The sequence below is a fragment of the Hemicordylus capensis genome, chromosome 2, assembly GCF_027244095.1.
Source record: "Hemicordylus capensis ecotype Gifberg chromosome 2, rHemCap1.1.pri, whole genome shotgun sequence".
NCBI lineage: Eukaryota > Metazoa > Chordata > Lepidosauria > Squamata > Cordylidae > Hemicordylus > Hemicordylus capensis.
Window position 1 is genome coordinate 240198052 of NC_069658.1, and position 17879 is coordinate 240215930.

General features: G+C 46.9%; 1 protein-coding gene across 5 annotated transcripts; it reads right to left on the bottom strand.

Moving 5' to 3' along the window:
- Positions 1–161: 161 nt before the first annotated feature.
- On the bottom strand, positions 162–13545 carry LOC128347516 (zinc finger protein 501-like). 5 transcript variants are annotated; one of them, XM_053302410.1, is made up of 6 exons: positions 13353–13545; positions 12176–12803; positions 11730–11856; positions 8936–9018; positions 8612–8738; positions 162–2110 (listed from the first exon to the last, which is right to left on the bottom strand). In XM_053302410.1, the coding sequence occupies exons 2-6, from the start codon at positions 12569–12571 to the stop codon at positions 1278–1280; spliced, it is 1566 nt and encodes a 521-aa protein (XP_053158385.1). In that variant the 5' UTR covers positions 12572–12803; positions 13353–13545; the 3' UTR covers positions 162–1277. The 5 variants fall into 5 exon arrangements, with proteins under 5 accessions (XP_053158385.1, XP_053158383.1, XP_053158384.1 ...); XM_053302408.1 differs by having other exon boundaries at positions 162–2113; positions 13353–13539; XM_053302409.1 differs by lacking the exon at positions 13353–13545 and adding an exon at positions 12928–13302 and having other exon boundaries at positions 162–2113.
- Between the last annotated feature and the right edge of the window lie 4334 nt (positions 13546–17879).

The following is a 17879-nucleotide window of genomic DNA, read 5'->3' on the forward strand; positions in this document are numbered from 1 at the left end:
GTTGTAAGGGGCTCAACTCTTGCAGCTCTGTGGCTGGGGATGGCGGGAGTCTCCATCCCACCACATCTGGGGGGACCCAATGCTAGGAACCCGGGCTCTAGTAGAGAGTGGGAGTGGGGGAGCCTTGAGAGAGGCATTCATGGCAGCAGCAACAGCACCTGTCTTCTGGATGGGGCCTGTTTAAAACATTTATTATGAAAAAGGGAAAACACATTATCAATACATGCTATCAATTGCAGAATACAGTGGCGAAGATAAGCAAAAATTAATGTCAAAACTAATTGAGGCATTTCGTAAAAATACAGAAATAAACAATAAAAAGAGATACCTTCTATTGCATTAACAAAATTTGCTTAGCAAATCGTCTCTTGGAAATCTCTTATTTTAAAAAAACCACCACAGACTCCTCCCATTGATAGTTCCGACTATCCAATGCCTTGTGGTGGACATTCTGCGCCTCTCCCATGGTGTGTCTCGGACCATAGATTCCCATGAATTTCCAGCACCCTCCTGATGCTAGGTAGAGGAGCTGTTCCCAGTATGGGTCATTCCCTGGCTGTTCCTCACCACAGGGGCGCATGGGGCTCGCTGGGAAATGGTGTGGGGATATGAGAGGTGTAGTCTCCCCGTGTGCCTGCCCAACATCCCCACATGCCTGCTCAGCTGGCCCTGTGGACTCTGGTTCCAACAGAAGAGGCCCGCTTGGCGTTGGAAATGTGAGGAACTATGCAGGGATGGATACGCTGGCAGCAGCTGCCTCTGTGCAGCACACCAGGGAGATCCAGTCCTTGGATTTCCCATCCAGGGGGATCCAGTTGGCTTCTCGTTCACAGAATCTATCTTGAGCAGCAAGGAGAGTGTTCATAGCTGCAAGGAGAGTGTTCACCGTATGGCACCAACATACTTCAGTTAAGGAGCAGACCTTTTGAGTGTGACGTAACCAGCTAGGGAGGGGCAGGGACCAGATGAGTGGGCACTGCCATGGGATACACCTTCAGTGTGCCCACCTCCTCTCTCTCGCCTCATGCCTGCCCTGGCCCACTCCAGCCTGCCTTTCCTCCACTCCACAGGAGTGTGCTCTGGACAGGTGCTGCCCACCACGGCAACCACAGCAGCTCCTCTGTCCTCTCTCTGGTTCTTTCAAACGTGGGGGAGAGGAGAGTGGAGGCAGGACAATCTCTGAACCACTCTCCTCTACCTCATCTTCTGGAAGGAGAATCGAGATGGAAGCTCTTTCTACATTATGAATATGTATATCCTTTCCCGTGTGAATTCTTTCATGTTTTGAGAGATTGGAGCTCTGACTGAAGCTCTTTCCACACTTCAGGCATTTGTATGATAACTCTGTGAATTCTGCGATGTTCTCTAAGATTTGAGCTAAAACTAAAGCTCTTTCCGCACTCCAGACATTGAAATGGTCTCTCTCCTGTGTGATTTCCTTGGTGTTCTCTAAGATTTGAGCTCCGAGTGAAGCTCTTTCCACACTCCAAGCATTTAAATGGTTTCTCTCCTGTGTGAATTATTTGATGTTCTCTAAGATGAAAGCTCTGGTTGAAGCTCTTTCCACACTCCAAGCATCTAAATGGTTTCTTTCCTGTGTGAATTCCTTGGTGTTTCTTAAGATTTGAGCTCCAATTGAAGCTCTTTCCACACTCCAAGCATCTAAATGGTTTCTCTCCGGTGTGAATTATTTGATGTCTTCTTAGAGCTGAGTCCCGATTGAAGCTCTTTCCACACTCCAAACATTTAAACAGTTTATCCCCAGTGTGCATTCTTTGATGTCTAATAAGTTCTGAGTTCTGACTGAAGCTCTTTCTACACTCCAAGCACTTACAGGGCTTCTCCCCTCTCTTCATTCTCCTATGACATTTAAGCCACGATTTATAACCAATGGTTTTCTCACATGGGTGGGGTTTCCTCTGCTTTCCCTTCTCTATTTCTTCTGGGATTGGTGTTTCTTGGCAGTCACCAACATGAACAGGACTAGATTCATTCTTCTTTTCCTTGTTTCCTTCTGTTGCTTTTCTCTGTTGTCCTTCCTTTTTACATCTTGCTCTTTCTACTGGTGATCCGCATAATTCTCCTTCAGATTTGCTTTTCCACCCATCACCTGCTAGAAGAGAGATAGAAAGAAGCCTTGTATAGATTGCAGGGAGAAAAGAGGGGCAAATCAAGCAATAAAGACAACTAATTGCTACTGCAAATGACAAAACGGGCTTCAAAGCTAGGAAGTAAATCATTAAACCCATCATCAGTGATTGACATTAAATGAAGAATGATGTGGTGTAGAAAGGGGAACTCTGGAAACTTGGGTTTCGTTTCCAACCTTGCCATGAAGTTGAATGGGCTGGCTTGTACAGTTCCTATGTCTCTGCCAACTGTATTGAGCCAGATTGTTTCCCAGTATGTGACGAGACAGGGGTTACTCTATGCTTTCCTGGGATCGACTCTCAGTTGAGGGATCGCTCTGATCCTGATCTTGGAGCACACAGCTCCTTCGAGGTAGGCTGCCACAAGTTGAAGACTGATCGAAAACTCCTGACCAGGCTTAGAGGCAGTTTCAACAAACTAGTCTGGCTTGGACTTACAGGCACCGTACAGCCAGAGTCCACACAACCCAGCTCTAGACAACAATCTATTATTCTGAAATCAACTCAACAGTAGTGCATGAGCTTACAAAGCACACGGGGAAGGGTTTTGCAAGCAACCCCCCAAAACCTTTCAAACCAGACTGAAGCCACTTCAAAATATTTGAAATGTATTATAACACAAGGGTTACACACAGAATAAACGGGGGGGGACGGGACACTGGAAGACTAGTGTGGTGTAGAAACCTGAACTATGGAAACTCAAGTTTGGCTTCCAGTTCCCACCCATCCATGAAGTTGAATGGTTTGCCTTGCAGAGTTTGTATGTTTCGGCCAACTGTATTGAGCAAGGTTGCTTCCCAGTATAAAGAATTAATTATGGAATAAGCCCACCTTTGCTACTCAGAACCCTTTGGAAGAAGGCCAGGTTACAAAAGATGAGTCAACAGGTAAAGGTAAGTGCCCTCAAGTCGGGGTCAACCCCTGGCAACCACAGAGCCTTGTAGTTGTCTTTGGTAGAATACAGGAGGGGTAGACCATTGCCATCTCCCACCCAGGTAGGGATGATGCCTTTCAGCATCTTCCTATATAGCTGCTGCCCAATAGAGGTCTTTCCCATAGTCTGGGAAACATACCAGTGGGGATTCAAACTGGCAATCTCTAGCTTGCTAATCAAGTCATTTCCCCGCTGTGCCATTAGGTGGCTGTTAAGTCAACAGGACAGACAGGCATTAGCACAGAGGAAGAATATGCAGCATTTGTATTCAGAAGGTCCAAGACTTAATCCTCAACACATCCAGTTTAGGATTTTTGTAGCTGGGTTTAGAAGTCCTCTGCAAGGGACCCCGGAGTGATGCTACCAATAAGTGTGGACAAGATTTAGCTCAATGCAGCACCCAACTCAACTTTCACTGCTTTGTATGGTGAATCATTCCTCATTTACGGTTGACCTTTTTCTTCAGGATTTGGAGCCCACCTACTAAATTACCCATTTTCCCCATAATAGCTCATCCGGAGTTTATGTATTAGCTTGTCAGAAAGATGTCCAAGAGATACCCAAAGGAGCTCATCACAGCTAACAGACACAACCATTCCCATTCTCCATGTCAATGTCTCTCTTTAGAGCATGGTTTGGCTGTAGCCTGTCCATCTTGCTTGTCTCCATCCCATCAGCTGCAAAGCACTCGTCCCAAACATGGGTATAAGCTGGCAGAGAGTCCCCTCCCCTAAACCAGTCAATTATGCTGTATGGCATAAACCAGAAAGCATGAGTCCAATGCCAGAATGAAGCTGCTGTTTTCCCAGCTGGGCTTGTAATTCAATTGGGAAAACCAGTCTTGGAGAAGAATTCAGCAAGGATGAAACACAAGGAAGAACACTTTCTTCTGGAAAAACTGAAATTGTCTGGGGGAAAATTGTCTGGAAAAACTGAAAACTAGCAAATAACCAGGGCTGAATAGCATCCATCCAAGAGTCCTCAAAAACCCTGCAAGGAGCAAGGAGCCCCTGTCTCTCAGGGAACAAGTACATTCCCTTGAGACCAAGGTGGCGGATCTGGAGAAGCTCCGAGAGACAGAGAGGCATGCGGACGAAACCTTCAGGGTTAGGGCATCCCTCTCCAGGGCTGATAGCTCCTCTGCTGTCAGGAAGAATGAGGTTCTGTAGCAAGGAGGACATCGGTCTGAGGAAGAGAGAAATGCTCCTTTAGAAGGGACCCCTTCCGTGGATGATGAGCCCATATCCTCTTGCGCAGGGGATACACATCCGGAGGGGGTGGCCTCCTTGTAGTGGGTGATTCGATCATTAGAGGTATAGAGAGATGGGTTTGTGACCCGAGTGTTGACTGCACAGTGACTTGCCTGCCTGGTGCGAAGGTTGCGGACATCACGCAGCGTCTAGATAGGCTCTTAGGCAGTGCTGGGGAGGAGACAGCTGTCGTGGTGCATGTTGGCACCAATGATGTGGGGAAATGTTGTCGGGAGGTCCTGGAAGCAAAATTTAGGCTGATAGGTAGCATATTAAAGTCCAGGACCCCCAAGGTAGCATTCTCAGAAATGCTACCTGTTCCACGTGCAAGTACAGTGAGACAGGCAGAGCTGAGGGGTTTCAATGTGTGGATGAGACGTTGGTGCCGGGAGGAGGGGTTTAGATTTGTTAGGCACTGGGATACATTTTGGGGCAAGCAAGGCCTGTACAAAAGGGACGGGCTGCACTTGAACCAAGATGGAACCAGACTGTTGGCGCTTAAAATAAAAAAGGTTGAAAAGCAGTTTTTAAAATGACGCCTGGGGAATAGCTGACGGGAGCTGGGCAGTATCTGGTTCAGCAAATTTCTATTTATTTATTTATTTATACATACCGCTCCAAATTTCGTCTCTGGGCAGCTAACAATAACATAAAACCAGTTTAAAACCTATACAAAACACTTAAAAACAATTTAACAATTTAAAAATAAACCAGCTATTTATTTATTTATTATTTATTTATTTATTTATTTATATATACGCTGAGAAAGCTTGGGCGAAAAGATGGGTTTTCAGGTGTTTTTTGAAAATTGTCAGAGATGGGGAGGATTGTGTCTCAGCAGGGAGCGCATTCCACAATCTTGGGGCAGCAACCGAGAAGGCCCGTCTCTGTGTAGCCACCGAACGAGTTGGCGGTAACTGGAGACGGACCTCCTCAGATGACCTCAGTGGGCGGTGGGGCTCATAGTGAAGAAGACGCTCTCTTAGATACCATGAGAGCATACCATGATACCACTTTAAATGCCATCCTTTAAAGTGGGAGGGTGCAAAGGATTCAGATAAAACAGAAGGGGACAGAGCAGGACTGCATAAAGAGCAGACAGGAGCCTGTGCCAGCTGGTCGGAGTCAAAAGAAAGATAGCATACATCATGTGAGAGATTCAGCATACAGGTGCTTATATGTCAATGCCAGAAGCCTCCGAACCAAGATGGGTGAGCTGGAGTGCTTGGTTGCTAACGCAGAAATAGACATAGTGGGCATAACAGAAACATGGTGAAACAGTGAGAACCGGTGGGACACTGTTATCCCTGGATATAAACTCTATAGAAAGGACAAGGAGGGGCACCTTGGAAGTGGAGTAGCACTGCATGTTAAAGAAGGAATAGAATCTAACAAGACAGAAAACCTAGGTGGACCCGAGTCCTCCACAGAAACACTGTGGGTGACAATACAAGGCCTGAACGGAAATGTGGTACTGGGGACATGCTATCACCCTCCAGATTGAAATGCTGACAGTGACTGGGAGTTGCAGGAGGAAATCAGGGAGGCGACAAGGAGAGGCAGGGCTGTAATAATGGGTGATTTCAATTACCCACACATAGACTGGGGAAATTCACAGTCAGGTGAGGACAGAGAGGTCAAATTTCTAGATACACTGAATGACTGTGCCCTTGAACTGTTGGTCTTGGAACCAACCAGAGAGAAGGTGACCTTGGACTTAAATTCTGAGTGGCACCCAGGACCTGATGTGTGATGTCAGTGTCATTGATCTTTTAGGGAACAGTGACCATAGTGCCATCAAATTCAGCATACATGAGGGGAGAGAATCACCAAGGAAGTCTAACACAGACACTTTGAATTTCAGAAGAGGAAACTTCTCCAAAATGAGGAATATGGTAAAAAGAAAGCTGAAAGGGAAAATCAGGAGAGTCACTTTGCTCCAGAATGCATGGAGTTTACTCAAAACCACAATACTAGAAGCCCAGTTAGATGGTATCCCCAATAGGATGAAAGGTACCACTAAGTCCAGGAGGATGCCAGCATGGCTAACAGGTACTGTCAAGGAAGCCATAAAAGGGAAGAAGACTTCCTTCTGAAATTGGAAGGCCTGTCCAAATGAAGAGAACAGAAAGGAACACAAACTCTTGCAAAAGAAATGCAAGGTGACAATAAGGGAGGCGAAAAGAGAGTTTGAGGAACATTTAGCTAAAAGTATCAAGGGGAATAACAAAAACTTCTTTAAGTACATCAGAAGCAGGAAACCTGCCAGGAATGTGGTCGGACCATTAGACAATGAGGGAGTGAAAGGGATTATTAAGGAGGATATGGAGGTTGCAGAGAAGCTAAATGAGTTATTTGCATCTGTCTTCACGGCAGAGGATACTGAGCATTTACCTGTTCCTGAACCAGGCTTTTTAGGGATGGAGGCTAGAGAGCTGAATCAGATAGTAGTAATGAGAGAAGATGTACTAAACTGTCTGGAAAAACTGAAGACTAGCAAATTGCCAGGGCCGGATGGCATCCATCCAAGCGCCCTCAAAGAAATCAAATATGTAGCTGCTGACCGCCTTACGAAAATATATAACTTATCCCTGCAATCAGGGTCTGTACTGGAGGACTGGAAAGTAGCAAATGTAATACTGATATTCAAAAAGGGATCCAGGGGTGATCCAGGAAATTACAGGCCGGTTAGCCTAACGTCCGTTCCAGGCAAATTGATGGAAAGCATCCTCAAGGATAAAATTGTAAAGCACCTAGAAGAACAAGCCCTGCTGGGAGTGAGCCAGCATGGCTTCCGCAAAGGTAAATCTTGCCTCATCAACCTTTTGGAGTTCTTTGAGAGTGTCAACAAGTGTGTGGATTAAGGTGATCCCGTTGACATAGTCTACCTGGACTTCCAAAAAGCTTTTGACAAAGTTCCTCATCAAAGACTCCCGAGGAAACTTAGCAATCATGGGATAAGGGGACAAGTACATGTGTGGATTGCTAACTGGTTGAAAGACAGGAAACAGAGGATAGGTATAAATGGAGAGTTTTCACAATAGAGGGAAGTAAGAAGTGGGGTCCTCCAGGGATCTGTACTGGGACCGGTGCTTTTTAATTTATTCATAAATGATCTAGAAACAGGAGTATGCAGCGATGTGGCCAAATTTGCAGATGATACCAAACTCTTCTGGGTAGTGAAATCCAAAACAGACTGTGAGGAGCTCCAAAAGGATCTCTCCAAACAGGGGTAGTGGGTGACAAAAATTGGCAAATGCACTTCAGTGTTGGCAAGTGTAAAGTGATGCACATTGGGACGAAAACCCCCAATTCCAAGTATACGCTGATGGGATCTGAGCTGTTGGTTACCGACCAGGAGAGGGATCTTGGGGTCGTGGTGGACAGCTCATTGAAAGTGTCGACTCAATGTGCGGCAGCTGTGAAAAGGCCAATTCCATGCTAGGGACCATTAGGAAGGGGATTGAAAATAAAACTGCTAATATTATAATGCCCTTATACAAAACTATGGTGCGGCCACACCTGGAGTACTGCATACAATTCTGGTCACCACATCTTAAAAAGGACATTGTTGAACTGGAAAAGGTACAGAAGAGGACAACCAAGATGATCAGTGGCCTAGAGCACCTTTCTTATGAGGCAAGGCTACAACACTTGGGGCTATTTAGTTGAGAAAAAAGACAACTGCGGGGAGACATGATAGAGGTCTATAAAATCATGCATGGTGTGAAGAAAGTGGACAAAGAGAAATTCTTCTCCCTCTCACATAACACTACAGTCAGGTGTCATCCCATGAAATTGATTGCCAGGAAATCTAGGACCAACAAACAGCAGTACTTTTTCACACCGCACATTATAAATTTGTGGAACTATCTGCCACAGGATGTGGTGACAGCCAACAACCTGGATGGCTTTAAGAGGAGTTTGGATAACTTCATGGAGGAGAGGTCTATCATTGGCAACTAGTCGGTGGGCTATAGGCCACCTCCAGCCTCAAAGGAAGGATGCCTCTGAGTACCAGTTGCAGGGGAGTAACAGCAGGAGGGAGGGCATGCCCTTAACTCCTGCCTGTGGGCTTCCAGCAGCATCTGGTGGGCCACTGTGTGAAACAGGATGCTGGACTAGGTGGGCCTTGGGCCTGATCCAGCAGGGCTGTTCTAAACCAGGAAGAAGCTCCTGATATCCAAGCCTAACACTGTTTCATAAGAACACACCAACAAGGAATGCTGGGACAAGAAAGAAGCAGCAGCAATTTCTGGGAAAAGAGGGAGCCTTACCCAGAGAGGCCATATTCTGCCTATTCTCCTCCATGACTGCTCTGTGCAGGGCTCTTTGGTCTGCATCCAGCAGAGCCCACTCCTCCTCCGTGAAATGCACAGCCACCTCCTCAAAGGACACGGCACCCTGCAACAAGAACATGTCTGACTCACAGCTAAGAAAACAGTCCTCTCCAACCCACAACCCCCACGCCTTTAAGCAAATCTCTGGGATCTCGATGAAGCAGCTAAGGGTCCTCTGGTAGGATTCAAGCCCTCACAGCTTTCCTAGTGGGCAGATTCCAGAGAAGCAACATTATTCTAGGCACCAAGGCCATCTTCTACCTGATCTGCTTGTGTACAATCTCTTTCTCCATCAATACATGGGAGCCATAACCTTGTCAGCACTTCCAGTGGTGTTCCATGAACTAAGAGAGACAAAAGCAATCAGAGGATGATTTATTGTAGAGCCTTAAAAGGTTACAGTTGGGACATTTGAGTTCCTCTCATTCAGCTCCTTGCTCACTGCATGAAATTGCTCCTGAGTTCCTGACGGATGACAGCCCAGATCGCTCATCCCAATATCTTCAAGAGGGAAGAAAAGGATCACCCCACTTCCAATGACTCCTGGGAAGAACTAGAGGTGCTGACTTGGACGTGTACATTTTTTTAACTTGCTGGATGACATGACAGGCAGTGACACATCCATGGGATCAGAGTTGGGTCAAAGCAGGGAGTCTTCAGCATAACTGACCGGCAGGCTTAATGGGCAGAGCAGCACACGGGGAATGAGACCAGAATGTGATGACTGCTTCTGTCTCTTCCCTGCAAGAGCGCTCATCTCAGGGACATCTTTGTCTGTACTGTGCAGCCCCATGGACTCATTTCTGGCAGTAAACAGCACTTTTGTGAGGAGAGGAGCAAAAGTCACTTCCCAGTCTCCTTCCCCACGTGCTGACCTTCCCATCAAGCCTGCAGGGCAACTACTCTTAAAAACCCTGCTCAGTGTTCAGGCTGACTGACCACTGCCAGAGGGGCACCTAGGTAATTTTGGGGCTTGGGCCTAAAGGCCTTTGGAGGTGTGTCCCTCCCCCCAGCCCCGCTGCAAGTTAAGCATCATTTTAACACATAGGTGGTGGAGGGGACAAACCATACCACCCAGGACAGACCAACTATTATTTGGGGGCCCCTGGGGATGTGGAGGCCCTGGGCCTTGGCCCCAAAGTCCAGGGATAAGAGTGCCTCTGAGCACTGCCCTGCACATCAACTGTGGACTCTAAAGAGATCTCAAGCTTGGTGCGGGATAGACTAGAGACAAACTGGGAGAGAGCTGGTCTTGAGGGAGAGAGCTGGTCTTGTGATGGCAAGCATGACTTGTCCCCTTAGCTAAGCTGAGTCTGCCCTGCTGGCAAATCAAAGGGAGACTAGAAGGGTGAGCAGGGCCACCAAGAGCTGGTTGGGGCCCTGGTGATAAAAAATTGGGGCGGCCCCCAGCAACGGCAGAGCAGCTATAAATCTTTACACAACGCAGAGAAGAGGTCCTGACCCGAATGACGGCCCCACTCGTTATTTCTTGGTAACAGCCAAGCCTCAGAGCTACAAGCTGTCCAGCCCTTTTACGCCAGGTGTAGCTTGGCCCTTCACCCACAGATCTTGCACACTTCAGAAGGAGAGGAGAACTGGTCTTGTGCTAGCAAGCATGACTTGTCCCCTTATCTAAGCAGGGTCCGCCCTAGTTGCATATGTAAGGGAGACTTGCTATGTGAGCACTATAAGATATTCCCCTTAGGGGATGGAGCCACTCTGGGAAGAGCAGAAGGTTTCAAGTTCCCTCTCTGGCTTCTCCAAGATAGGGCTAAGAGAGATTCCCATCTGCAACCTTGGAGAAGCCGCTGCCAGTCTGTGAAGACAATACTGAGCTAGATAGACCAATGGTCTGACTCAGTATATGGCAGCTTCCTATGTTCCTATTAATCAGCCCTGGACATGAATGATCATCATGGGGAGGGGAGTGTTCAGAGGCCCGGCGGTCCTAAGAAGAGCACCTCTGCACAGTGCACACACTCTGGCCCAGTGTTCCCCCTCTAATTGTTTTCATCATTTTGCACACATGTGCATTATTATATTCCAGTGCCATTATAGATGCAACACTCACACCATAAATATGGAAGCAAACTTGAAGAAGTGTATTTTACAATTATATCTATTTACAAAACTGTATTTTACTTCATTTTGCTTCACATTTAAGTATAATAAAAACAGTAAAACATTTTGTAACCTGTTCTAGAGACACTAGATTGCTAGATTGCATATAATTTTTAAAAATAAAATGAAGAAACTATTGTGGGATGGGTGGGTCCTGTCCTGAGCATCACAGAACAAGTAGGTTGTAGAGTAGAAAAACACCAGCTCTCTGCCATACAGAACTTTGGGAAGCTTATATAATAAGAATTGATTGTTTTAAGAAGATTTTTAAAAATTAAGTATTGGATGCTGGTATAGCGTCATTGAAAGAATACACAATCTAGGCAAATCTGAAATAAAGGGGAATTCTGCTTTAAAAAAAGAAGATGACAGAATATATATTTTTGAAAGTTGACTAAACAGTTACCCAAATTAAAGGAACTGGAAAGTTAGACAGTGGTAAAAATGCTTTAATGTTTTCTTTTTTGGTAGGGAAGGTAATTTTATTTTTTAAGACATGCTTTTAAAAAATCTTAACACATGAGGAAGATACTCCCGCGCTAACTTCCCACTGGGTTATAGGTTTAAGGGGCAAAGCATATGCTACATACCATTCCTTGTTCTGAAGTGTCACCTACTCATGCCAATGACATCTCATCCAAATATAGGCACTCTTTCCATACTGCAAAGAGGGTTATCCTGCACCTTACAATAATGCACAACAAGGGAGGGAGGCAGGGAGGATTCTACTTTATACTTCACCCAGCCAGAGTGAGGAAACTGGCTCTCCCACTCTGACTGCAGCTGGAGACAATTGGAAACAGCGACAGGCACACATGTGCCCTGACACTTTGATAAAGGTGCATGTGTCTCCTCTCCCCTCCCCTCCCCTCCCCGCTCCTGCCACGAGGAGAGGAATGGAGATCCAGCAGAGGTGTGATCCATGGTTCCTTACCTAGTGAGGCGGCATCTGCATGATCCTCCTGGGAGTTCCCCTCATGAAGCAGCCTCGGTCTGGCATCTGATAGAGCCTTCTCTGCCTCAGAATCAGCTGCAGACACTTTTGTGAGCCGCCCCTGCACCTGAAATCAACAGAAATTCCAGGCAGGGAGTGGGGAGGCAGGGTTAGAAAAGGCAATGGCAGGGGTGGGTGAGTGGGAGGAGGAGGAGGGTTAGGAGACTTCCACCTGCAAGGGTGCTGAGAGAAATATGGCTAAATTAAGGAAAATTCTCCTTGCTTATATTACTCTCTTTCAGTAATCAAGACTTAACCATTAATTAGCTTTACTACTTTCTGATATTACTGACACTTTGAGCTTTCATAGAAAGCTGGGATACCAATTTTTAAAATAAATAAACATATGAGAAGACCTTCATTTGCTCTTCCAGCAGCTCTCTCACCTGCTGCTCTTCCTGCTTCTTGGCCTCTTCCTGGTTCAGGAGGAAACCTTCTGCCAGGGCCACCGCCTGAGAACTGGTCTCTACTCCACATTCTCTCACCCAGCTCTCCATCTCTGGGGGCAGGATGGTCAGAAACTGCTCTAGGATCACAAGGTCTAGGATCTGGTGTTTTGTGTGCTGCTCTGGTTTGAGCCACTGATGGCAAAGGTGGTGGAGTTGGCTGCACACCTGTCGAGGCCCCTCAACATCCTGGTAGTGGAACTGCCTGAAGCGCTGGCACTGTACATCTGAAGGGAGCGTGTCCTTGTGCAGGATTTCCAGCAGACTACTTTTCCAGAATTCCTGACTGCTCCCAGCCTTGATGGTCTCTGGGCCACCTGAGTCTTGCATTTCCATCTCAAATTCTGTGCTCCAAAGGGAGGCTCCAAGAAGCCCAAAGTTGTTTCACCAACAGACAGGAACTGCTGTAACCGGTGGGGCCACTGAGTACTGCAAAGCAAAAACGTGGTTCTGTGCTTGAAGTAGGACACCCCCAAGTCATGGAGGCATTTCACTAAGGAAAAGGGATTATTCGAGCTCTTGACAGAGGCTTTCCTTATAGGAAAGGAGCCAAACATCCGAAAGGCACCTGGAGAACGAAAGGAGATTCCTTCATTTGCAAGTCACAAACGAATGCAGTGCCACATCCCCAAAAAGGCTGGCTTTGTGTCCCCTGCCTCCCTTGCCCAGAACAGCCTTATTTCCCCCCTCACCCCTCTTTCCTCCTAATGCTCCAGGCAGATCTGCTTCCCCCCTTTCCTCCTCCTCCTCCTCCTCCAGGGACCACCATCTCTCCTTCGCATGAGGGCACAGCAAAGCTATTTCTGGCAAGGAGGTTGACAACTGCCTTCAGTCCCTTCAAAATCTCCTTCTTTTGCAGAAAGAAGGAAAAAAAGTTTCTCTTGGCTTGGGAGGAACTGCAGAGGGATCATCAGCAGCACCACACAGGCCACCTCCCCATGAGCTGCAAGGGGGGGGGGCTGCTGGAGTGACTCTCTTTCCCCCTTCCACCCCCCCTTCACTCCATTCACTTTCTGGGCTTTGCTTTCCACGGGGGGCGGGGGTGATTCCACCTCCCCCCTTGATTTTGGCCTTTTTATCACCCTCCTTCCCCCTCCACCCCTCCGAATAAACACACCGCGGTGGGTCTCCCCAGATGATCCCGGAGTCCTCCTCTTTCCCAGGGAAGGGGGCGGGCCAGGAAGAGACTGGTGCCAATCAGGATCCCTTTGGGCCGCTCTAGGATCCACGTCTCTCTCCCCTTAACTCTGAACTGGCAGCATCTCAGTCGGGAGTCCAGGAGGGGCTTCTTCCCTTGTGCTTCCGAGGAGGGAAACTTCACGTCCATTCGATAAAAAGGCGTTTTAATTCTCAATCCATCACGGGACTATGACGCTAGATTGAAACCTGCCCCCCCCCGCCCTGCACCAGCATGCATGCATCTTTAGCATCTAAGTGACAGGTAGAAATGCAACAGATGCAGCTTTCCCCATGGAAGCATTATGATGGACTTTGCCTGTTGATTTCCTACCTGTCACCTAATTCCTCCTGGTTCTGATCTGAGGTGCATTGATGGCATACACACACCAGATACTCACCCCAAGCAAATGCCCCATAACCCGGTTTTCCTCTTCAACACTGGGGTGGTGGTCAAAGTGTGGTGAAAGAGGGGGAGATCCTCCTCTCACTGTTCAGGACCCAACATCTCAGTGGCTTCTCACAGAGACTAGATGCTTCCTAAGCGACTCAGACATCCTTGCTTGTATTGTGCTTGTGGCAGTGATCCCTGAATAGGTTTATGTTTATGTGTATTTATACTTTTACTTGGAAAAATAGGAAACTGCTGCAAGGCTCAAACTCGCAGCTGCCTAATGGGAGGAAACAGCCACTGCCTGCAAAACTGATTGCAGTACTGCTTTGTCTATATTGTGTGGCTCCCAGTTCTGTTTAGAAGACTTTTTGCTAATTAATTACCAAAAAAAAAAAAAAAAGTAATGGTCTTTGCCAAGAGACCCCTCACAGACGTTGAATTAATAGCAACATGATTGAACAGATTAAGAGGCAGGTCTCACGATCAAGGAGACCCGCCTAGTCTGGGTTTGCAGGGAGAGCGAGTTAAGCCAGCTCTTCCTGCAGACGAGCAGGATGGTAGCCCTGGGCTGCCGGATCGGCCACCCACATGACTGCCGGCTCCGTGACAGAGCCGGCGGGGGCTGGGAGGATCAGGGGCCGCGTGGCCCCCAGAAGCTCCAGTATGCCCTGCGGAAGTGCCTGAAGTATTTGAACTTCTTTACCCCTGCGGAGGTTGTCCAAACTAAATTTCTAAGAACGGTTCTTCAAAGGCCAAAAGGCATAACCAACTCAGCCTTAAGGCTGGAGGCTGGGGTGAATAAGGTGGAGACCAGAGTCTGATTGGCAGTCCTTAAGTACTGGCTAAAGTGAAAATGCCAACCAAGTGGATTGCTCCCCCTAGTTCTGGAGGATCAGGCCCACTCTAAGTGGTGATCCAAGTTAATGGGAAAGCTTCAGACTGTCGGACTCTCTTCTGAACCTTACATTGCTGTGGGCTTTGATCAAGCCAATAGAATTCTAGAACAATGTCTTCTAGATTTTGATGACACACACAAAGAGAGAAGCACACTCCCTAACTGTATTAAGAATTGGTGGGTCGCCTCAATTTTAGCTCCGGCAAGTTATTCTTATCATCTGACATGTCCAACACATCAGAGAGCCTTCATCATAGCTCATTATAATGTTTTCCCATCAGCTTGCTTAGAGGGGAGATATAAAAAGATACCCTATCCCCTGCGCAAGTGTTCTTGTGCAGGGGATGAGGTTGAAAATTTGGCTCATATTTTACTTCATTGTCAATTTTACATCATCATCATTATTATTATTAGCATTCGCATTTATATCCCGCTCTTCCTCCAAGGCGCCCAGAGCGGAGCGGTGTACTACATACTTGAGTTTCTCCTCATAACAAGCCTGTGAAGTAGGTTAGGCTGAGAGAGAAGTGACTGGCCCAGAGTCACCCAGCTAGTATCATGGCTGCACCCTAGTCCAGCTAGTCCAGAACTCTAACCACTACACCACGCTGGCTCCCAAGCTGGCATTCCACATAGCAAATTGATTTTTCACCTTTTAGAGAATTTACAGGAAAGACAAATGGGTTTTTAATGTCACTTCTCTCCTTGCAGATAAGACTGCATTTGCTACCTCTTGTGTTGCTCAGGTTTGTGCCATTGCATACAAGATTCGTCAAGCAATGGTGAAGGCCCCCTCAATCAGTTAGGTAAGGATATGTCCCAATTGGGGTAAACTTCCTCTACTGTGATATCTAACGGGATGCACTAACTGCATTGGATGTTAGCTTGTACTATAATGCTGAAATCTGCTCAAGGACCGTAATAAAGAGATTGATTGATTGTTTGATTGATTGATGGTAGTGTAGCTTTGGATCTACAATGGGCACAAGCAGTTTGTGTGTGTTTGTGATCAGGGCACTTCAAACCCTTTTGCTGCCTGACGTGATGAACATTGGCAGGGAAGTGCTCAGCATTCCTGGGTCTTGCATGCTGCTGTGGCCATGGATGACTCTGTCATCAGCCCAGGCAGTGGTGGACGGGCAAGGGAGCAGATGCCCCACCCCCTAAGCATTTGAGTCATTTCCTGCCAAATTTACTGAACTCTTCCTCCAAAGTGTTCCTTCCTTTCCACGTCCCTCAAGTCATTTTCTTCTAGCCAACTTTTAAGCAGTATTTTTCTCTTTCCCCCACCATCTTAAAAAGTGCTATGTTGCTGTCCCTGCAAAACATACTCCTTCCTCGCCCCCCAAAGTGTCTTTCCCTGTTACCTCAAAGAAATGAAATTAGGAATAGCTCCTCCAGCATTCCCTTTGTCCACATCATTGTTCACTCTAACAGGGATTCCCAGATGTTGTTGACTACAACTCCCAACATCCCCAGCTGCTATGGCCTTTGGCTGGGGATTATGGGAGTTGTAGTCAACAACATCTGGGAATCCCTATTAGAGGGAACACAGGTCTGCAGCCCTGGTGGCAAGGGCATTAATCTTAGCTCACATCAGGGAAATATCTATAAGGCAAGCATGACTGTAGTCAAGGGAGGAGCATGAGTTGCCAGACAGGATTGGAAGAGAGGGCTGGGCGCCCTCCCAGAAGGTGGACCCTCCTTCTGAGAGGGAGGCCATCAGTGAGAGCAGGAGGAGGAGGGTGGGATTTCTCAGGGACAGTCACTAAAGAATGGGTGATGGAGGAAACATGGGGAGGCCAAACTTCCAGAAGGAAGGAAAAGGATTAGACTGAGGAAGTTGATGCACAAGTCCAAAATGGTTACGAATGAGTTAGAAACTGAGCCAGGCGCTTTCCAGATTACCCACTACAACTGCGGTAAAATGCATCGGCTTTACAGGATTGTATTCTCAACGATCCCCAGAATTTTTTAAAAAATCCTACAATGGGAAAATGCAACAAAAATACCTTTTTGCGATGCAATTACAACGTTTTAGCACTATATTGCAGCTATTAAATATGAAAGAAGGCATGGAAATGTGAACGGCACCCTGCTGGCAGCGTAGGGATTGCGATGTCACAACACGGGAACTACGGCACACTTAGCAGATCTGTTGTGACCCCATTGTAGGGTCTAATCTGGAAAGCGCCCAAGAGTCAGTCAAAGGGGAAGGAGTTTTAGCAGACGGTAGAGAGGCCTCGAGGCAGTAAAACCGCAGCAGCAAACTTCAATCTTTACTTTGTATTGCACAACTGACATTTGTGCAATGTTGTGTATGCTTCCTCTCAAAGAGGTATTATTTGAGACAAAATGAGACCCACAAAATTCTCTCATTGCTGTGTTGTCCTGGCCTATTGGGGCCTCTATAGTAGGGATGTGTGAAACGTTTCGGGTACAGAACGTTCTATATAAAAATCGTTTGATATAAAAATCAAATCACCCGATTGCAATTTCTGAAAGTTTTGTCAACAAAAGAAAACACTTGAAATTCGGCTCCAAAAGATTTGTTGTTTTGGACCTCCATTTTGTGGCAATCTCATAGTAGTCTCCATTTTGTATTTGACGTCTATTTGAATTTCCTGCATTCTGATCAGTGAACAAGAGCATGGTCTGATCTGCTGACAATTTCTCCTTGTTCCCAATTGGCTGTTTTGGCTGGGAACAGATTAGCTCTACTGCATTGCTTTTTTATTTTTATTTTTGTTGCTGAGAATAATTCTTTTTTCATCTCCTTGAGACTGTGAATCACTGCCGATCTGTGCCAGCAGCCACCAGCAGCCCCAGCCCCTGCGGCCACTGGCCACCTGGCCAGCCGCCCACTTTCCCCCCAGATTTTCCAAGCTTTCCCCCCAGCCCTCACAAATCTGAAGACTGGTGGAGAAGAAGTCAAGAAGAAGATTGAAGTAGAGAGAGTAGACTCCGAGACCAGACCACAGACGTGGACAACATGTAATGTGGGTCAAGCCCTAGACTGAGTGACTGTACCCCATTTTTACACACACACACACACACACACACACACACACACACACACACACCCATCTGGAATTCTGTTTTCTTGGGGTCCCCCTCCCCCGTTTGGAGGTTGGTTTTTGGTTGCAATTGAATTTAAAACATTGTTTAGTTTAGAAGAA